This window comes from Ipomoea triloba, chromosome 10 (genome assembly GCF_003576645.1).
Source record: "Ipomoea triloba cultivar NCNSP0323 chromosome 10, ASM357664v1".
Lineage (NCBI taxonomy): Eukaryota > Viridiplantae > Streptophyta > Magnoliopsida > Solanales > Convolvulaceae > Ipomoea > Ipomoea triloba.
Window position 1 is genome coordinate 16656497 of NC_044925.1, and position 23237 is coordinate 16679733.

Here is a 23237-nt window from a genome sequence, read left to right on the forward strand (position 1 = left end):
TTTTTTGTTGTCTTTGTTTTATCTAAATTAGGCCCTGAGTTTGAGAATACTCGAAACCAGATTCTTGGAGATAATGTTGTACCAGGGATCCAAGAATTGTTCAAACGCCTTCTTCAAGTGACTTCCTTTCCTGATGAGACTTCTGCACCCACCACAGACCAATCTGCTCTTGTGATCCAAGGAGGTCGAGGTAACCATTTGGGCAACCGAAATAAAGACCGTAGTGGGCAGAAAAACACTAGATATTGCGATTACTGCAATCGATCTGGACACACACGGGATCGATGCTGGAAGCTGCATGGGAGACCGGTGCTTGCCCCTACAAATGTGGCTGAGCTCAAACAGGATTCAGGTTCTAAAACTATCTCTCTTACAGAATATGAAGAGTTTGCCCGATTTAAAGCTAGTGCCCAAGCTGCTGTTGTCACTCCTGTAGCTCACACCAAAGAGACTCACACTGCCCTGGTTTCTCAATCTGGCTCTCTTGGATCATGGGTCCTTGATTCAGGTGCTTCTGAACATATCTGTGGTAATTCTTCTTTATTGACTCACTTCACAGATTCTAAGTCTCTTCCATCAATTGTATTTGGTAATGGATCCATATGTACTGCTCATGGTGTTGGTAAAGCAAGGCCTCTTCCTAATTTACCTTTATCATCAGTTCTGTACATACCTACATGTCCTTTTAACTTGATTTCCATTCGTCAACTTACTCACTCTCTGGATTGCCTAGTTACATTTTCTTCTGATTCTGTTATTATACAGGACCGTCGTTCGGGGAAGACGATTGGCTCGGGGTATGAATCAAAAGGACTATACCGCTTATCTACTCCTGCTTCCGCTGTCTGTAGTGCTACTATTTCTCCTTCCCTTACTCATTGTCGTCTAGGTCATCCGAGTTTGAAGAAACTGCAACAACTTGAACCAAATCTCTCAAAGTTGTCTTCACTAGAGTGTGAATCTTGTCAGTATGGAAAACATTCCAGAACCTCATTTCCTGAACGGGTCAATAAAGTATCTTCATCTCCTTTCTCTTTAGTTCACAGTGATATTTGGGGTCCTAGTCGTGTCGCATCTGTGTTAGGTTTTAGGTATTTTGTTACTTTTATTGATGACTTTTCTCGTTGTACTTGGGTTTTCCTAATGCAACGACGTTCTGAACTGTTTCACATCTTTCAAAAGTTTCATAATGAAATTAAAAATCAGTTTGGAGTGTCTATTAAAATTCTTCGGAGTGATAATGCCAAGGAATATTTCAATACTCCTTTGACTACCCTTCTTGAATCGGAGGGTATTCTCCATGAGTCTTCTTGTCCGAACACCCCACAACAAAATGGTGTGTCTGAACGGAAGAATAGACATCTAGTGGAAACTGCTAGGACTATGCTTCTTCACTATAAGGTCCCTTCTTGTTTCTGGGGAGATGCTATCCTTCATTCATGTTATCTTATTAACCGTATGCCATCATCTGTTTTACACGGCAAAATACCTTACAACCTACTGTTTCCTCAAGAGCCATTACACAAACTTCCACTTAAGGTTTTTGGTTGTACTTGTTTTGTTCATGATATTACTCCTAGTCGTGATAAGATCGCACCCAAGTCTTTGAAATGTATTTTTGTGGGGTACTCTAGGGTTCAAAAAGGTTTCAGATGTTATTGCCCTGACACACGGCGGTTCTATGTATCACCAAATGTTACCTTCTTTGAAAACACTCCATTCTTTTCATCTGACTCTACAGGGGTTGTGGATCCTTTTCCTGATGTCCTACCAGTTCCCTCGTTTGAAGGCGGGATAGAAATGCCACTACCTCCTAGTGTCCTACCTCCCAATCCATCACAAACACACACTGTTTCTCCATTCCAGTTCACCTATCATCGTCGGTCAACATTGCCACCAACCACTACTACTGCAAACATTGAACCTGCTGATTCATCTCCTGAGCTGTCTCTTCCCTTGGATGCGGTTCCTGCTCCAGTTTCCAGTACTCCCATTGCTAGTCGGGTAGGTAACAGGTCTACTCGCAATCCCTATCCTATATATAATTTTGTCTCTTATCACCGTTTTTCCCCTGTTTATAATGCCTTCATCTCTAGTTTATCATCTGTTTATGTTCCTAAATCGGTTAAAGAGGCTCTTTCTCATCCTGGTTGGCAACAAGCTATGGTAGATGAAATGGCTGCTTTACATTCCTCGGGAACTTGGAACTTGGTTCCATTACCTCCTGGCAAAACAGTTGTTGGTTGTCGATGGGTCTATAACGTCAAAGTTGGACCAGATGGACAGGTAGACAGACTCAAGGCTCGACTCGTAGCCAAGGGGTACACTCAAGTATTTGGCGTTGATTACACCGATACATTATCACCTGTGGCCAAGATCTCTTCCATCAGGATCTTTCTCTCTATTGCTGCTATACATCATTGGCCTCTATACCAGTTAGACATCAAGAATGCATTCTTACATGGGGATCTCAAAGAGGAAGTGTATATGGAGCAACCTCCTGGATTTGTTGCTCAAGGGGGGGAGACTAACCTGGTTTGCAAACTAAAACGCTCTCTTTATGGATTGAAACAGTCTCCACGTGCCTGGTTTGGACGCTTTAGCACAGTTCTACAAGATTTTGGGTTAATTCGGAGCAAAGTGGATCATTCTGTGTTCTATCGGCATCAACAAGGTAAAAGTATTTATCTTGTTGTTTATGTTGATGATATTGTTATCACAGGAAATGATGCGGAAGGAATGGTCCAGTTAAAGCAACATCTTTTCAAACACTTTGAAACAAAAGATCTTGGAAAATTAAAATACTTCTTAGGGATAGAAGTTGCCCAGTCAAAGCAAGGGATTTGTATATCTCAACGAAAATATGCTTTAGACATATTAGAGGAAACAGGTATGCTTGATTGTAGACCAATTGATACTCCCATGGATCCTAATATTAAGCTTGTACCAGAACAAGGGAAACTCTTTTCAGATCCAGGAAGATATCGAAGGTTGGTTGGAAAACTGTTGTACTTAACCGTCACCCGTCCAGACATTTCTTTTGCAGTGAGTATTGTGAGTCAGTTTTTGGCCTCTCCATGTGACAGCCATTGGGATGCTGTCATAAGGATTCTACGATACATCAAGAAGTCTCCCGGGACCGGAGTGTTATACAAGGATCATGGAAATACAGAGATTATTGGTTATACTGATGCAGATTGGGCTGGATGCCCTTGGGATAGAAAATCAACATCAGGATACTGTGTTTTTCTTGGAGGCAACCTAATATCTTGGAAAAGTAAGAAGCAAAATGTGGTGGCTCGATCTAGTGCAGAGGCAGAATATCGGTCAATAGCCTTGGGAACATGTGAACTAATCTGGTTAAAGCATCTCCTATCTGAATTAAAATTCTACATGAAAGGGCCGATTAAACTGATGTGTGACAATCAAGCAGCTTTGCATATTGCATCTAATCCTGTCTTTCATGAGAGAACAAAACACATTGAGATTGATTGTCATTTTGTTCGTGAAAAGATTGCATCCGGGGAAATTGTTACCTCATTTGTAGGTACAAATGATCAGTTGGCTGACATCTTCACCAAAGCTTTAAGAGGTCCTAGAGTTGAATATTTGTGTAACAAGCTTGGAGCTTTTGATATTCACGCTCCAGCTTGAGGGGGGGTGTTGAGAATTATTATATTATGCCTTGAAAGATGAAATGGCTTCAATAGTGTAGCATAGAAAGATGAAATGGCATCAGTAGTATAGAAAGATGAAATGTCTTCAATAGTGTAGCATAGAAAGATGAAATGACATCAATAGTGTAGAGGTTTCCAACATGTATATATATGGCAGCATGCCATTGTAGAAAATGCAAGTAAGAAACACAGATTTTTCTGATTTCACAGATTCTATTACATCTTCATTTTATTTCCCTTAATGTCTCATGATTGGAGAATTTTACAATTTCATCTTCATTTAATGTCCCTTAATGAATGTTTAATCAATGATGAAAATTGAAAAATTGAAAAATAACAATGTTTTGTAAACAAAAATAGAAATAATGAAGGAGAATTATGGATATTCTACTAACATATTCTGTGTCTCCAATGTTATGGAACAGATGGTCATAACGCCCACCAATAGCAAGTAATGTTCCCTCCATGCTAGGGCTATTATTTGCCCGTAAATATATCTGTAGCAATAAGATGTACAATCAATCAATGAAACAAAGTTGAATTTATTATTGGCAAATTGATTTTTGAAAGCATTAACATAATTAGAATGCATGAATTCTTGGTTTGAAAAAAACATTGAAGCTCATGTAATAAAACAATGGAGCTTGAACAGACCCATATTTTGGTCATTTATGTTCAAGAACATGCTTGTTTACATGTTCGTGGATAAAATTAAGATTTCCAGTTAACACAAGTAGTTTTATATAGGAAATCAAGGGTCAAATCCTTATGTGAAATTGATGTAGGCCAAGTGTACAAGAGAGTGACAGAGAGAGTTGTACTGACACCTGGAAAAACAAATTCCTGTGATAACTCTCAGTTGGCGGCATTAGTGCATCTACATAGACACGCTTCTCTAACTTCCAAACTCTTAAATAGTTAAAAAGCTCAGACATTTCATCAAGTGCTTTGTGCGTGGACTTATCTGCAAGAGTTCTAAAGAATAAATATCATTTTATTGGACCTATAATCAGATGTGGAATTGGAATAAGCACCATACCAGCAGGAAGGGCACCTCTTAGTCGTGGAAGGGCCTGATCAGCAGCCACACAAAATCTCAACCCAACAGTTTGTAATCTGTTTAGTACAGTTTCTGCAAGATTAAGTTCCTGAAAAGGATACTCATGAGCGCATTAATTAAAATTCAAATAAAACAAGAAGGCTAAAAACACTATGACATGGAAACATGGCCTCTTACAATCACCATTGCAGGTGGCCATAAAAAGAGGAACCAAGACTTCAAAATACTTGATGCAAGAAAACATTTGGTATAAGTAATAACAGCATATTAACATCTCTATTATAAAATGATTAGTCTTACCTGTCGAAGTTGCCTTCGTGTTTCAACCCATTTTCTCTTTCTTTCAGAGGACTGTGGACGCAAAGATCCCAGCACAGAGAGAAGCTTCATGGAGGAAACAATAGATAAATTCAAGATCTTCATGTCAGCCCATTTAAAATACTTAAGCATTTACTGAGAATGGAACTTTGAACACAAGTTGAGAACTTCCAGTTGGAATATGATTCTCATTCACGTTCACAACAAAGGGATAAAACAATACATAAGGCAACCTAAAGACCAGAACCAGACTAGTAAGAAAATTGCACTTTTGGGATACATGTTAATCGATATAGTCCCTTGTGATATTAATTCTAAACTTTAAGCACAAGTAAAAAATTAAATTAGTCAGTACATAAACTTTAACGGTATAACTTACAGACCAAAAGTGCAACTATCCCAAAATTTTAAAATGGGAAATTTGCATTTTTGCTCTCTAATTATGGCATATAGTTATTATAGTAATTTTAGTCCCAAAAAAAATAAATTAAAAAATTATTTTAAAAAAAATTAAAAACCCTCCTCCATAAGCCCACTCCTTAATAATCTATCACCTATGCACAACAAATGACTTCATTAGCACAAGAATATCAAGAGTACAAAGTTTAACTGTTTAAGTGAACAAAAGAATTAAAATGACACAGCTCATCACCAATGGCCAACAGATCACAAAACACAATGAACATTCATCAAATCCATGTTAACCACATCACATGTACCACTCTTTCTGAGAGCATTCATGTCTTCCTATTGTCACTGTCTTTCCCAAGGCTCTAAAGCACTCTCTCCGCTTTCTCATTAGATTGGTGATATCCAATCGTTCAAACAGTTTTTATTTATTTATTTATTTATTTATTTATTTATTATTATTGCTTAAACATACCCTGTCCCACGATGAGCATTTTTCTAAAATCCAGGGCTCTACCATGTAATGAGAAAAATAAAATATCATTCATTTTAGAAAATACATGTACAACATATACATATGGATCAGCACATTAGGTCTAGGCTTTCATTCTAAGAAATAATTATTAAATATTTATCTTCCACACACCTCATCACATGTTGACTTGATAATTTTTTACAAACCAATCACGCAAAAATATTTTTTATGAGTAGTGCATGAGAATTGAACTCAAGACCTTTTACCTATTCCAGTAACATATTGAAATATGTTTTCATCCTCAACTCAAAAGCTTAAGTTGTTATAGAAATTATATGCATTTAGTTTTTTATTTATTTTCAATATTAACAATCAAATAAATATTTTAAATTTTGGAAACTTCATAAAGTAAAAACATTCCATTTAAATACAAACTCATACCTCAGCGACTTTTTTTCTATGCTCAGGCTTGATGCCTATCCAAGTCCAAATTGCCTCCAATAAATCCCCATGATTTAAATGAACATCACATAATTCTGATCTAAAAAAGTGAGTAATAATGTCCATTGAAACCTGTGAAATGAATGCAACATAAGTTGAAGCCACACTAGCAAATCTAGATAAGCCAAGATTTATAGGGATTTGAGTAGGTAGTCATATGGAAACTTGTTTCTTTATTAGAAGTCTTCTAGCATGTATTTATAGGGCTGTGTATTCTATTTTCTAATATACAACATATTCAGAGATCTTCTCTTTACTTTCGTAACAGTTTTTAACCCATTAAAGTATCAAACTAAGGTAGCAATAGTGTTAGTGGGGTTATAGGCAGGCAAAATATCTAATTTCCTGTCATATGATCATTGACTCCTAAACCAAAAACCCATTGTTGAGAAGAAGAGAGGCATGATATGAGGTTAACTATCTAGACAAAGGTAAGATGATGACTGTGAAGACAGCCTCATCTGGTTGACAATAGCAACTTCTTCATGGGTCACAACCACTGTATGTAACCTTGATCGCATTGTGTAAATGATCTAGAAAATTGATTCTAAATTCTAATGGTGTCCCAATTGTTAGTCTTATATGGTTTATCCACACTTTGTTATTGGCTTAATTATTATGACAACTTAGAAGAGTCAGTAGAGTCCACAAATAGGTTAAGCAGATTAAGTCAGCTGATGGACATATTGCTTCAAGAGTCGCTCACACAGTGAAGGATGTACAGTTCAAGAAGCAGTTACTAACTCAATATGTTGAAAGGAACAAACTAAACCAAGGCCCTTGGATTTAATCAAGTCAAATGGAGATATAAAGGATCTAGATGGGAAGTCAAGAAAGGAATCAATTAGTTAAGACTTTCTAAACTGATTCAAGATTTCCTATATATTCTCTGAACAAGAATCTTAAGAGAGAGAAGCTGAGAGTTTTCAAAGAAACTAATACAGAGATTAATCTAAGAGAAAATTTTTCAAGAAAGATGATTTACTGAGAAGAACCCTGATTGAACATTGTCTTGCCCCTCTTAATCTGGTGATTGAATATGAAGATCAAACCTGGAGTAGTCAATTCATATGCGCTGATTTGATGCTTTGAAGAACTAGTGTGTGATTTACACTACTGGTCATTAACACCTTTAGCTACAAGATGTTGCGGTGAGTGAAAGCCATTGAAGTACAAGTTGAGGGAGATCAAAGTTGTTTTTTCGACAATCCAGGAAAGAAGTGCTTGAACAGAAGACTAGGTTTCTAGCGAAGGGGTACATCACTTGGTAAACCGGTCCTACCTTTCTTTGTTCAAAATTGAGCACTTAGTGGATTGGGCATTCACTGTTGGTGGCCCCCCAGACATAGGAGAAGTTTATCTCCAAACTGAGTTATCAAAGATCCTGTGTTCATTTTAATTCCGCTGCAATTACTCACTGTCTAAGGTACTAACTAAGCAGTCACACTAATGAACATAGAACAAGCAGTTAAAAAGGTAAACTGGATTGCATGTAAATTAGAATAATTGGTTAACTAGATCTTTCAAGTTCTAAAAAGGAGTACACAACCCCCTTCACTTATTCTTTTAAATTGAAACAAACCCTTAATCTCCCACAACTTTCTATAAAACCATCACTATGGTTTTGGCTGGTATTGCAAGTCTGCAACTATAACAATGTTCACTACTATCTACCACTGGGACTTCCTACAAATCATATTGTTGAAAACCTAAGCCTGTTTATCAATAGGCCCATTAGGTTGATAAATTATTCCTGTATAAATAGCGGTTGTCTGTACCGTGCTTATTGAGTGAAATATATGAATACTTTATTAGGTGCCGTCCGCCGCCGGACACACCGCCACGCGCCACTGCCGTCGCCAGAAATCTCTTTGGTTTTACGGCCAGATCTCTCTCCTCCGATCTCCAGTCAAGACGTCGTTGCCACCATTGGTTTCGTCTCGACGAGACGCTCCTGACTGTGTTATCAGTTTCTCCATCGCCGCCGATCAACTCCGCCGGATTCCGGCCGCCTCAGACCAATCAGTGATTTGTTTTTTATTACTTATCGTTATAGCATCGTCTTCCACACCTTTTACCTCTTTTCCGACTATTACCATGGACAAATTAGTTAGGAGTGAAAATTATGCATTTTGGGCTGCATCCGTGAAACTTTGGTTCAAAGGCCAAGGTATGTCTACTCATCTAGACAAGAAAGTTGAGGACATTACAGAAAACAAAGGTGAATGGAGAAGGTGGATGCCTTATTGTGCAATATGTTATGGCAATCAATTGATCCCAAACTCTATAACATTTACAATGCATACGAAACTTGCTATGATGTTTGGAATAAAGCCAAGTCTCTTTACACTAATGATGTACAAAGGCTTTATTCACTGATCACTAATATGCTTAACTTCCGTGGGACTGTTGATATGGGTATGCCTGAATTCTTAGGTCGAATTGAAGCTTTACAGCATGAATACAATAACCTGATGCTGCATGAGAAGACTGTTGATGGTCATGTTAAGCAATGTGACAAGTTCTTCATGGTGTTTTCTTTGGCTACCCGTCCTGATCTAGTTCATGTTCAAGATCATATTCTGGCAAGTCCTACTGTACCTACCTTGACTGAAACTGTTGCTAGACTCCTCAAGGTTGCGTCTGCTCCCTCAATTGAGCCTATTGGAGATTTATCTGTTTTGGCATCTCGAGCTACAGATAGAGGGCTTTCTAGACCTACTAGTAGTAATGGTGCTCGTCGTGGCAATCGTTCTCACTGTGATTATTGTCACAAGGTAGGCCACACCAAGGATCGCTGCTAAAGTTCCATGTCAGACTTCCACGTTCTGTTAATGTGGTATAGGCTACTGGTTCTGAGGTTCAGGCTCATGGTGTGAGTTCCACCTCAGTCAAGATAACCCCTAGTGACTATAAAGAGTACCTCCAATTCAAAGCATCCCGTCTTGCCACTCCCACACCTTCTCCCAGATACCTCTTCTCTGGTTTGTCTTTCTCAAACTAGCACACCTAGTACTTGGATACTGGACTCAGGTGCCTCAGATCATATTTCTAGTAATATATCTCTTATGACTAATGTCTCTATGTCTAAACTGCCCATGGTTACCTTAGCTGGTCATCAAACACAAACTATTGGTATTGGTCAGGCTTCTCCTATGCATCTTTCCCCTTAGTTTGTGTTATATGTCCCTAATAGTCATTTCAACCTTGTCTTTGTGAGTAAATTGCTCGTACCCTTAACTGCTCCATAACCTTTTGTGCTGATTCGGTTGTTGTGCAGGATCGCAGTACGGGGAAGGTGATTGGTACCGGACTTGAGTCACAAGGTCTCTATTACCTGCGTGGTGGTGTTGCTATTTGTGCTTCCACAAATTCTCCTATGCTTATTCATAGTCGTTTTGGCCATCCTAGTCTCTCCAAATTTCGACGGATGGTTCCAGGTCTTTCTGTTGAGTCTTTTGATTGTGAGTCATGTCACCTTGGAAAACAATCACGTCAGTCTTTTTTCGAGGAGAGTCAATAATCGGGCTATGTCCCTCTTTGATTTAGTTCATACAGATGTTTGGGGTCCTTGTCGTGTCAACTCTACTTAAGGTTTTATTATTTTGTAACCTGTATTGATGATTATTCGAGATGTACTTGGGTTTTCCTTATGAAAGATCGTTCTGAATTATTCTTGATTTTTCAAAATTTCTGTGCGGAAATACAAACTCAATTTGGTAAACCCATTCGTGTTTTGCGTAGTGACAATGCCAAGGAGTATCTCTCCAAACCTTTTCAATCCTATTTGACATCTCGGGGTATGTTACATCAAAGGTCATGTGTTTACACACCTCAGCATAATGGGGTCGTTGAGCGTAAAAACAGGCATTTAGTAGAAATTGTTCGCACTATGTTGTTACACTTTCATGTATCTCCACAGTTTTGGGCTGATGCTATTTTGACTGCCTATTACCTAATCAATCGCGTGTCATCCTCAATACACTTAACAACCATACACCATATTCGATTGTTTATCCTTCTGTTAACCCTTTTCCTCTTGGAGAAGGCTAGAAAAAAGAAGCAGACTCAATAAAAGTGACATCTGCAGAAACAAAGTGACGCCTGAGTGATGGAGAATAACACCTATAACCCTTTTTGAAGTCGGGAATAACCCAAGAAAACACACTTAACATATCTTTTTGCTCTGCACAGAATATCTATGCTTTTTAAGGAAAATCCACCTTGGGACGTGAACCTAGGACTCTTTTTGCCTTGGTCACATTCACTAGTGTTTTTAAGGTTTCGAATTGTTAGCTTAGAGAATGTCTCGAGCAGTTCTTTTCGAATTGTTAACTAATACTATTCGAGTTAACTCTTCGAACCTTAACACTCTATGTTGAAACCCCTAAGCCCGTTTAACAATGGGCCATTTAGGTTGCTAGATTATTTTTGTATAAATAATGCTTGTCTGTACAGTTCTTGCAGAGTGTGAAATATATGAATACTTTATTCTCTCACATCTTAACATGGTATCAGAGCCTAAACCCTAAATACCCATTTTCTTTCCCGACCGCTGCTGCCACCGGAGTGCCGCGACTGTTTCTCACGTTCCGACACCTGCCTAGTGGTTCTTCTCCCAAACCAACACCACAAGCCTACTCTGAGCCTCGTCACGAGCCTGGGGCTGAAATCCAGTTGTCGTCCGTAGCCGCCGCCACCACTGTCGCCGAGAATCTCCACTGTTTTCTGACCAGATCTACGATCAAGACGCCACTGCCACCATTGGAATCGTCTTGAGGAGACACACTTCTCTGTGTTCTAAAATTCTCGTTTTCGCCGGTCACCACCGTCGTCGTCAAATTCTGGAACAATGTATGTTTTTCTTCCTACTCGTCATTATGGAATCATCTTCAACTACTTTTACCTCCTTTCCGACAATTACCATGGATAGGTAGGTTGGGAGTGAAAATTATGCATCTTGGGCTGCATCCGTGAAACTTTGGTTCAAAGGCCAAGGTATGTCGGAAATTGCAGAAAACAAAGGTGAATTGGAGAAGGTGGATGCCTTATTGTGCTATATGTTATGGCAGTCAATTGATCCCAAACTCCATAACATTTACAAGGCATATGAAACTTGCTATGATGTTTGGAATAAAGCAAAGTCCCTTTACACTAATGATGTCCAAAGGCTTTATTCACTGATCTCTAATATGCTCAACTTTCGTGGGACTGTTGATATGGTATACCTGAATTCTTAGGTTGAATTGAAGCTTTACAGCAAGAATACTGATGCCGCATGAGAAGACTGCCGATGGTCATATAAAGCAATGTGACAAGTTCTTCACGGTGTTTGCCTTGGCTACCCTTCGTCCTGATCTGGTTCACGTTCGAGATCAGATTCTAGCAAGTCCTACTGCACCTACCTTGACTGAAACTGCTGCTAGACTACTCAGAGTCGCCTCTGCTCCCTCAATCGAGCCTATTGGAGATTCATCTATTTTGGCATCTCGAGCTACAGATAGAGGGCCTTCTGGACCAAGTAGTGGTAATGGTACTCGCCGTGGCAATCGTTGTCATTGTGAATATTGCCACAAGGTAGGCCACACCAAGGATCGTTGCTTCAAGTTACATGGCAAACCTCCCACTAGGGGTTATCTTAGTAAATGGTCACAATAACTCAACCAGATATCTCCTTTACAGTCAGTGTATTAAGTCAGATTCTTGAGAATCCTTGTGATACTCATTGGAATGTTGTTGTTAGGGTTCTAAGGTACATCAAAAGAGCACCAAGGCAAGGTTTACTTTATGTAGATAGAGGACATGGTCAAGTTGTTGGATATTCTGATGCAGACTGGGCTGGTTATCCTCTTGACAGAAGCTCTACTTTAAGTTATTGTGTTCTCATTGGTGGTAATCTTATATCTTGGAAAAGTAAGAAGCATGATGTTGTTGCCAGGCCCAGTGCTGAAGCTAAATACTGTGTCATGGCTCTTGTCACGTGTGAGCTCATGTGGCTGAAGCACTTACTTCAAGAGTTGCAATGTGGCCATGTTGCTCAAATAGTCAAATGACATTCATATGTGACAACCAAGCAGCTCTTCACATTGCCTAAAATCCAGTTTATCATGAGAGGATCAAACACATCGAGGTCGACTACCACTTCATCATGGAGAAAATTGTGTCAAGGTGTATTAAAACTAGCTTAATCAATTATGCAAATCAGTTAGCTGATATTCTAACAAAATCACTTAATCAACAAGCTTGGAGCATATGATCTATACTCTCCAACTTGAGGGGGGAGTGTTGAAACCATAAGCCCGTTTAACAATGGGCCCTTTAGGTTGATAGATTATTCCTATATAAATAGTGGTTGTCTGTACAGTCCTAAAAGTGTGTGAAATATATGAATACTTTATTCTCTCACATCTTAACAATACTCAACGATTCGTTCAAGTAACCATTCAGTTTACTTGGACAAAGAGTTAAAATTTTCAAAATCCTGACAAGTCTATTCACCCCTCCTCTAGACTTGTTCTCAACCCTTCCGGGACCAACATTACAGATTTATGTTGTACATGAATGTTAAGTCCATGTCGGTGCTTTTTTCTGTGGGCAACAAAGGTACTAAACTAGTACTGCAACAAAAGCAGCAGCAACAAAAAGGTGGTAGAGAGTCATAGCAGAGTGACTGAAGACATCAACAAGGCTTTTTAAAGCAGCTTTACAGCTAAAGAAAGAATTTCAGGGTTCATCCATTTCTTAGTCTCCTGAAATTAGTCTCTCAAATTATTCCAGACAAATTAGCTAGAATCTAGAAAATGAATTCAAACTAAGATACTGAACAAGCACATTATATATTGAGCTCATTACCTTGATGATCTCTGCCTCTGTCAACGCTGTTGCTCCTCCAACAATGTCAAAATCACCCTACAGATACAAAGGAGACCAACATGACAGGTTAGGGTGCATAAACCAAATTTCAAGCAGAAGAAAAGATACCATTGAGGTTGGCCTAGGTGCTAGTAATGTGAATGTAGGTGCCAGTAATGTGAAAAGATACCATTGAGGTTGGCCTAGGTGCCAGTAATGTGAGGAAATTTGCACAAGACAAATAATAGGAAAAATAAAAAAAAAAATATCACAAAACCTGAAGATAGCGATTTGGCGGTGAATGACCAATTGGCCGTCGGTAGACATATGAAATCTCATAACGCTTGAAAAATGATTTCTGGGTAACAAGGAAATGAACATGTATTTATAAATTTTAAAAAAATAATAAAAATAAAAATAAAAAATAAAAAATAAAAAAAAATTCTAACATCATTGGAAGGAATGAATTTATTGTTGTTAATATTTATGAAAATAAAGAAGGTAATTGATCACCATGCACAATGATTAATATCCATTTAGAGCCTCTTATTTGTATGTTCAAATGTTGGTATTTAAAATGTAACACTCCATGCAATGGAGTATTGAGCCCACTAGAGAGCATAAAAGAATAATTATAGCAAAAGTTCCATTACAATAAATTTTTACCTCATAACTTTCTCAGCCTTTAAACAAATATCAAGTCTTAAGAAAGTGATAAAGGTCACCCAAAAAAAAATCGTGGTAGATGAAAGATGAATGACTGAGTGGTTTGATGTGATAATTAATCAGGAGGTAAAAGTGGCTTGAAATTTCACAGTATTACCAACCTGATTTGCAATCACCCATTTAACAAAGGGCAACCGTAACTCATGACAAAGCTCAATCATATCTCCCCCACGGGTCAAAAGCTTGACAGTATTCCTTTTAATTGAAATCAGGACGAAGGAGAGTACCAAGAATAAAGAAGTCAGCTGCAAAAAGAATAATGCCCAAGAAAAAGAAACAATGAACAAGAATGTTATTGAAAGAGAAACCTATTTGACTGCAAGCAATCACCCAACATTCGCATGTGAATGATCTCCAAATGCTTTGCACAATGTCGTCTGAACACTTCTTTAGCCACTTCCACAACATGATCACGATTATCCGTCTCCAAATCACTAAATAGGATCGATGAAATATCATTTCCAGATATTTTTAACCTTCCACCATTCTCAGTATGATCCTTTGTATTCAGAATCTCCTCATTAAAAACAGCACTTACAATTTTATCATATATAACTGTATCATCTGAGGTATGAATTGTTCGTAACATATCTGCATGTATAAAAGGAAAGCTTAAACATCAGAATAATTTCTACTAAAGCGTCTGACAATATTTTCAATATGAACTAATTTCACTTTGGTCCCCCGAGTATAGTGGTAATTCCACTTTTGGTCACCCCTCCCCCCTCCCCTCGCAGGATATATTCGGTCCTATACTTGCAAAATTAGTCCACACTCAATCTAAAAGAAAGACAGATTGGGTGCAAATATGGACTGAATGTGGAACAGTTTTACAAGTGGAGAACCAAATGTGTCTTAAGGGATCAACACTAGAAGGACCAAAAGTATTAAAAAAAAATTAATAATTAAATCAAATTTCAAAGATTATTTTTGACTGCAAGCAAATATAGAAATGGTGAAAGGCATATTTGAGGTAGAGGAAAAGAAGCACCGGTACTCTTGATAATTTGATAAAAAGATTGAATTGCAGGAAAGGTAAACTCGTGCAGCCACACGTCATGCATTTGGTTACATAGATGTGGAAAAAGCACCCATTTAATCTTACTTCGACAAGAGAGAAATTATAAAATTTACATTAGATTTTATTTAAAACCTACATCAATTTCAGTGGAACTTTTCTTGTTTTTCAGAAGAAAATTCTAACATCTATATTTTTAACTTCACTTTCATTTAATTTTGAAGTTCATTCTCCATTCAATCAAATGAAATAGAGAACACTTCTCTTTTTCATTTACTTCACCTTAAAGAACTAGACGACTTTTTGTCCAACGACTTCCATGGGACTCAAACAAAGCTTTACGAAAACATATAACCAGATGGCTTGCTGGAAAATATTAAATGAATTGTTCCATCCAACTAAAATTTTAAGTGATTAATGATGAAATATTTATTATTGTGTATTTATTCTCAATAGGAAACATTTCATGTCCTGAAACACTAATTCCTGAAAGAAATTAGAAAGACATCTAAAAAAATATCTACTCACCATCTAGCAAATCATACTCCATTCTAGGTGGAAAGGCATGTTGGAGAAGTTCGGTGGCTGATGGGCGATCTGATGGACTCGAGGACATCATGCGCCGCAGCAAGGATTCCTGTTCTGGAAATTCAGCAACCCAAGTGGGAGGAAGTTCTCCCTTTTGTATCAGGTCAGAAAGAATAACATGTCTCTCCATTGCTGTACTAAATGGATGCCACAACTCAAAGAAAACAACTCCTAAGCTGTACATATCAGCCTATGAAGTCAAATGTCAAAAAATGTAATTAAAAATTTTAAAATTTTAAAAAATAAATAAAACCAATGCAACCAAATGTCTAGTTCATTGAGGGTAGCAAAAGACTGACCTTCTCATTTATCTTTGGCCACCCTTGCTCTATCTCAGGTGCAGTATAAAAAAAAGTACCAACTTGGCCAGTACCATCAACAGAAATTCCTATTGTTTCAGCAGCATCCAAATCTTGATCCAGCTGTTCTAGTTTCAAGAACTTAGCTGATAGAAAATAAAAACAAAAAAGTACACAAATAATATAAGTATGTCACATATCATGTGCTTACTCTCAAATCCCAATTTGTTTGATTTACAAATCATTAATTTTGAGAAACAGATAAACACATTTAGCAAACATGAATGGAAATGATTAATTATATGCAATCAATAACCTATCATCAATGGGAGATGATAAGAGAGTAGACATAAAATAATAAAAAAATAAATAAATAAATCATTGAAAACAAACACAGACACACAACATTGCATAACTACAGAAAAAGAAAATGAATCAGGACAAGGAGCAGTTTTTCTAGCTAAGTTGATTTAGTCTGATGCAGAAGTGAATTTTGTTTCTACTTTTATTACTATATCCTGGTTCAAGTAGATGTATAACTTGTCATATAACAACTATCTGCAGATACAAAAGATAGGGAAGAGATTATTTCATGAAATTTAGTCCCAAATCTCAATAACAATAAATTGTTTGGAAGAAAGAAAAGCCTAGAATTTACAGTCTCATCACATTCCATTTATTTAATTTGTATTTCTGTAGTTTTTGGTTGAGGTTAGGTGTTTCAACTAGATTCATTTTTTCCTTAGCGGCAATAACTTTTTTAAAATAAGTATACTAACTCAGATGCCAATAATTTATATATTATGTTCTATACTTCTTTTTTTTTTTGGCATATCTAATGGGAGATAGGGTAATGGGATTTGAACTTAGATCTACCACGTGGAAAGCATAGAGGCAATAACTTCAGTTGCTTTAGGGAACAATCCCTGTACAACTCTCTTATGTTACTACTTCTAAGAGTTTTCCCCTACTTATTCAACTTCTCTTAACACTGGACCAAAAGCATAAATGATAGAAATATAGAATGGTCTTTAGTTCAAGTAAAGACACAGTGGTAGAATTGACTAATTGCTATCTTAGAATATCATCTATGCTTCACAAAAATTTACCATTGATAGCTTATAGTTACACCAAGAACACAAGGATGAACAATAAATTTCAATCCTGAGCTGTTACAGGTTAGTTGTTCCATTCAATAGAAATTTGTGAGATCATTGTTACCAACGTTTCAGTCCTACATCCCTATGTTGGTACTTTATGGACAATTCCTTTAGCTCATTTATTGATGCATATTATGACTCTTACAAGAAAAGTATTACACTGTCAAAATATTAGAAGCAAAGAAAATTATAGAATGGTACAAACACAAAGTTCAATACTGGCATGACTAAGAGTAAATTAGCTCACCAAGACCAAAATCCCCAATTTTAATGTCATTGCGAGCACCAAAAAATATGTTATTAGGAGTCAGATCACGGTGAATGATTCCTTGTGCATGTATATGTGCCAATCCTTCCACAATTTGTCGGAATAAATGCCATGCATTATCCTTGTCAAAATGACTATATGACTCGAATTTTTGCCTAAGCGTCCTGCAAAGATTAAAATAAAATTGGAAAAAAAAAGGTGGGATTTATAGCTATAAAACTAAATAAAATAAATCTGTAAAGCATTTTTATTATTTCTAGGACAACCAATATTGGAAATAATAAGTTTATTAGTATAGTGTAAATAATAACTGAATCATGCAGAAAATAAGAACGAAATTAGTCAAATTACTATATCATCAATCATCATATAGAACATCTGTGAGCAACATTTAAAATTAATACTTGTTAGTTGCTACAGAAAAGGGAGACCTAATAGGGGGTAAATTAGTGTGCAAATTTTGAAGGAAGTAAGGAAGTTCAATAAATATGATCAGCAGAAGCAGACATATTTTAGAAGGAAGTCTAACAATACAAACAAGAATGAAGCTAATCAAATCAAATACTTTATAAAGTAGAATCTCAGATTAACAAGCACCATCTAGAAATGTGATAACTATTCGATAGATGCACTGGTAGATTAAAATAATATGAAAGCTTCAAATAATTGAGGCTGTAAAGTAATATATCAGTTCTTGGTAGATGGACTGATAGATTAGATAAAAATATGCTAGATATAATTAACATTATAGCCACTCGAAGACCAGTTATGGCTGTCCATTTAATTTCATTCACATTGTGGATAGGCAATTTATATGGTTCCTTTCAAACAAACTGCATAATTTCAATCTTCTTGTAAGTAATATGCAGCTGAAAGCCATGACACATATTGCCTTTTGGGAAAATACAACAATAAAAACAGGGTACTAGAGAGTATTGAGCTTCATGTTTTCATGCTTTAACTATATTGTACTTTAACCAAATCTGTTTTTGTATACGTTAATCTTCTTTCCTTCCTTCAACGTAACATCTAAATGTACAATATGACAAAGAAAGGAAACCAACAAAGCCGAAATGCAGCAAGCAATTATATAGTTCATATGCAGAAGATACCAATTTGGTCTAATGTAGAGGTGAAGTCAGCAGGAAAGCAAAAACAAATATACAATCAAGGAATTCAACAATCCAAGAAAAGTGCTCAAAACTAATAGTATATTGGCTTTTCCTTTCCTTTAGCTACTAATCTCCATTATGTTTTCCCAGTTCATTTTCTTGCTTCTTTTCATGTGATTGTATCTGGAAGGAAATCATAATATAGTTAACCTTGGGCAATATTCCATTTGAATGTACAGGTATGTTGACTCAAGCTTGTTCTCATTCCCAAAAGCGTCTGATGAGCTTGCATCCTTGCAGCTGAAACTAGAGCTCAGAAAAGTCCTGGAGCCCCACATGGCATCACTAGAACCAGAAATCCCTGTTTCAAACCATGCCTGAAGCATTTAAATAGTCAGTAAAAGTGATATCAAATCTGAACAAGTACGAATACCTCTAGAAGCCAAGCGATGTAGTATGGAGTAATATTGGATTTAAAATTGGAAAAGAGGTGTAAAAGTTGTAAAACATAAAACTATCACATAAAGAATAGCAAGAAAAGCAACAAATAAGGAAGAAAATACTAGTCTCTTCATAATCTTGCACCTGATAATAGCGAACAACATGTTGGTGCTGCAACCTTGAAAGTGTCGCAACTTCTCTAAGTTACAAAGAAACAAAAGAAATCTAAATGAGAAAATAAAACGGGCAAGCATACATTTCTGTTAAGAGTATAATTAAGAACTATCATGAGCTTCAGATATTCATGCTCAACCACCCATCCCTTGAGTTCCCCGTCACCTAGGTTGTGTCACTATTAATGAGGAAAAGAGATGTTTTCTTATTTCAAGTATCAAAAACAATATAACAAGCACATATCTAGCATGCAAGGTATTCCATGGAGGGGGGTGTTTTGTGTGGCTAGCTGGCTAATATTGTATTGGAGAAATACGACTTTACATGACTCTAATGAATGTTGGCCAAGGGATGCAGTGGGACAAGTATGGGGAAAGGTGGGAGTGGTCTGGGGTGCATTTGGGAGTGATGAATGCTCAAACATGTGTGGCATACTCAAGCATAGAGGCCGAACATCAAGCAACGACACTTGAAGCATGCAAACTGATTTGGACAATACATCTCATAAAACATAAATTTTTGCATGTTTTTATCTATAAAATTGGTTTGTGATTATCAGGCCACATTGTACATTGGCACATTGCATCCAATCTAATTTTTCAAGAAAGAACCAAACATATTGAAGTCAATTGTCACTTCATATGGGAAATGGTCACTTCTGGAGACATCATTACTTCAAGCATGGGTTCAAATGATGATCTATTAGCAAATGCCTTCACTGAATCATACAAAAGGCCCAAGGTTGTAACAAGCTTGGAACATATGGCATACATGCTCCAACTTGAGGAGTGTTGAGAGTATAACTAATTACGGAGTAATATTTATGTGCTCCTGACATTCATGTTCATCCATCCCTTGAGTTCCCCATCGCCTAGGTTGTATCACTAAAATTAAGATTGTTTCTTCAACAATTCTCCTTTCTCTTATCTTAAACAATTTCATTTAACCATACTGAAGAAAATAAAATCTAAGGCAATCAGAATAGAAATCATTTTAAAAAAGAGTTAATTCCAGCAATGGTCCCCCGACTATGTTGATTTTCTAAAATTGGTCCTTGTCTTTTAATTTGGACGAAAAAGACACTTAACTATTGATTTTGTTCCGGCATTGGTCCTTCCGTCAACAATCAGTTAACTTGACGTTATGTATTGGGGTAAAATAGTCTTTTTAGTGTGCTACCTTCTTCTTCCCCATTTTCACGTGATTCCCTCATCTTTTTTTTTTTTAATCTTTTTTTTATTTCTCCTTTTGTCATGCAGCCACCTCATCTAACTCTGATGCTTGCAGTTCAGATGATTTACGAGTTTGTAGAGATAAGAATCGGTTTGAGAAGAGGAGCAGGAACTGTCATGATGATAACTGATGCACTTATGGAGAATTGGAGATGTGTCCTGTGCGAGTAAGAGGTCCATTCAATTATATGGAACTGTATTATTTGTCTTTAATTTTCACTTCTGATCCTTTTGGGTGTTGGTGAATGGGATGGTGATATAATAATTTGTTCCAGCTTAAAACGGAGGTCCTTAAAAGGAGATCAGAATGCTTGGTAGAGAAGTGGTTTCTGCTTTATGGTCTAATGTTTACTTGTAATGGCATCTTAGCCTATGTTTCCTTTATCTCAAAAAAAACTCTCTACATATTATATAGTTATGTCTCTATGTCCTCCTATATCTATTAGAACTCCATCTTTCGGTTGCAATGTTGTGTGGAATGTATTAAGAAGCTTGGTTGTTGAAATTTGTTCTCTATACCTGGTATTAATGGAACTCTGTTACTTTCTCTCTAAAAAAACAAAAGAAAAAAAAAAACAAAAACTCTTCATCTCTCTTTTGTGAACTGCTAAAACTTTTCGCCACCATCCACGACCATGCCACCGGTTGATCTCACAGCTGCATCGTCGTCTCCATCTAGGCTGTTTCGTCGACGGGGGAAGGAGAAGGAAGGGAAGAAGGCGAAGGTGCTGGTCGTTGGTCCGCCGGGGAAAGAAGTCGCGGATCGGTCAGGCTTTCGCCGTCATCCAGCCATCATCGCCGGCTTCTTCTTCCGTTGATGATGTCGTCGTACGGAGGAGTCTCCGTTGCTTTGCTGCTAGAGGTCATTGATCTACTGTTCCACCGGATGACAAATATCATCACGTCGTTGCCAGTTCATCGGTGGGAGGAAGGTCTGCATCATCAGAGAGAGAGGGAGGGGGATAAAAATTCACCGCCGGTTGATCTCGCACACCGTACCTCACCGCGAGAACCAGAGTAACTGCTGGTCTCGCTTGTCACGAAGTGAAACTGGACGTGATGGTGAAGACGACGGACGGTGTAGTTGTTGGACGTCAACGACAGGTATGGTTGCTGGATCTGTTATCGTCTCTCACGTGAAAATGTGGAAGAAGGCAATAAAATGAAATGACTCATTTACCCCCAAACATAACACCTCACTAACTGGTCACAAACGGAAGGACCAATGCCGGAACAAAATCAATAGTCAAGTGTCTTTTTCGTCCAAATTAAAAGACAATGACCAATTTTGGAAAATCAACATAGTCGGGGGACCATTGCTGGAATTAACTCTTTTAAAAAATGTGTAAATTATGACCATGGAATTCCCAACTTCAAACAAGATTATAAGCATAGATTTAAAAGTAATCAAGTGGACAAGCTCTAGGCTCTCAAAACTTTTATAATGGATAGGATATCAATGGAATAAATACCACATCTTGAAGATAGATTTGTATTATTTCATGATAAAGTGATAAAGATATAAAGATGTTCCAGAATAATGTTACTCTAGTCAACGGCACCACTGACAAATAAGGTTAACCTATCACAAGCCCTAAACAAGAATATTGACCTTAAAGAAAATAGATCTTGTAGATGCAAATATATGAAAGCACATATTAATAAATGACGAGAGGTTAGCATGGTTGGAGTTTGTGAGCTTTGTTGGAAGGGGAAGGAGTTTGTAAGAAAACAATCAAAACATTGTTTATTTCCTAATCCATTTAGCTTGAGGTATGTACATTAATATACATAAAGATCCATAATCAGTTTCTAGGTATATTCAGAGACCATTTGTGAAAGAAAACAAAACAGTAACACTCATAGTGTACATACAGAACAAGCACACAGTACAGCCCAAAGAACAACATTGCATATTCCTTTGGAGTCATAGAAAACATGATGCAATAAGATACAAACCTCAAAATATGGTCATTTAAAGGTGGGTTCTTGTCCTTCAAACGTATTTTCTTGACAGCATACTGTCTCCCATCCAGTTTGTTCTTGCAAAGCACAACATGACCAAAGCCTCCATGCCCTATCATGGGGGGAAAATGCATACGCATGTACATGAGCCATAGCATACAATGTAAAACAGGCATTTCTTAGTCATCTATAAATGCTCAGACAGCCAGAGAACAGCCTACACAGAACTGTGGAAATTATGGATCTCATTTTAAATCCTATATTATGTTAAAGAACCCAATTGCAGAGATTTGTAAAGTAATGTTTCAATAAGCAAGGTGCATGACTCAAGCAGGCATCAATATAAAACAAGTTTGTCTCACCAAGGGGTTGAAGCTCCTCAAAGTCATTTAAATAACGAGAACTTGGACTAGACAGAGGATTCTGTACATCCAAATCAGAGGAAGCTTTCCAAAATTGTGGAATCTTTGACGAAACCTGTAGAATTTAGTTGTGCAAAACAATTACAAGCTAGAAAGTAAATTTATAAAATAATTCTCAATCACATTAACTTCAACTTGAGCAGATGGAATGAAATACTCAGAGAAAACAATGAGACTAACTATATTCTGCTGAAATGCACGACTAAAAGTCTTGTTAAAAACTGAAGATGGTTTGTTAGCCAGATCTCGCACTTGCTCTGAAACAAACTGAAAAAGGATAAGCCGTTTATGTAAGTTGCTAAGTCAATAATTGAACTAAATGAGTAGAGAAAAAGGACATAGTGAGGCATCAAAGTGAAACACTAACAATAAAACTTATACCCCTAGGTTGGACAACTCTGATATTATTCCTGGCATTGCATCAGAAAGTGCCCCTTTAGGAGCACAAGCAAGCCGAAGCAAATGAGCCTATGAGAACCAACACATACCAATTTGTTAGAGTTTAATTTTAGACTAGAAAAGTTAATAATACAAGAGATAA

The 23237-nt window shown here is 37.2% G+C and overlaps 1 protein-coding gene across 3 annotated transcripts in view; it reads right to left on the reverse strand.

The window, feature by feature from the left end:
• LOC116031635 (eIF-2-alpha kinase GCN2) overlaps positions 1-23237 on the reverse strand; it is a 41366-nt gene that overhangs the window by 10399 nt on the left and 7730 nt on the right. For 2 of the 3 annotated variants that reach the window (XM_031273881.1, XM_031273884.1), the window contains 18 exons: positions 23078-23164; positions 22877-22963; positions 22637-22751; positions 22269-22386; positions 19048-19102; positions 18673-18839; positions 17330-17514; positions 15923-16068; positions 15564-15813; positions 14326-14608; positions 14119-14212; positions 13569-13649; positions 13292-13348; positions 6380-6511; positions 5038-5121; positions 4717-4825; positions 4505-4641; positions 4073-4174 (listed from right to left, as the gene is read on the reverse strand). In XM_031273881.1, the coding sequence (XP_031129741.1) occupies positions 4073-4174; positions 4505-4641; positions 4717-4825; positions 5038-5121; positions 6380-6511; positions 13292-13348; positions 13569-13649; positions 14119-14212; positions 14326-14608; positions 15564-15813; positions 15923-16068; positions 17330-17514; positions 18673-18839; positions 19048-19102; positions 22269-22386; positions 22637-22751; positions 22877-22963; positions 23078-23164 (2289 nt within the window). Of the gene's footprint in view, positions 1-4072; positions 4175-4502; positions 4642-4716; positions 4826-5037; positions 5122-6379; positions 6512-13291; positions 13349-13568; positions 13650-14118; positions 14213-14325; positions 14609-15563; positions 15814-15922; positions 16069-17329; positions 17515-18672; positions 18840-19047; positions 19103-22268; positions 22387-22636; positions 22752-22876; positions 22964-23077; positions 23165-23237 lie in introns of all 3 variants that reach the window. The other variant, XM_031273883.1, reaches the window with a different exon arrangement.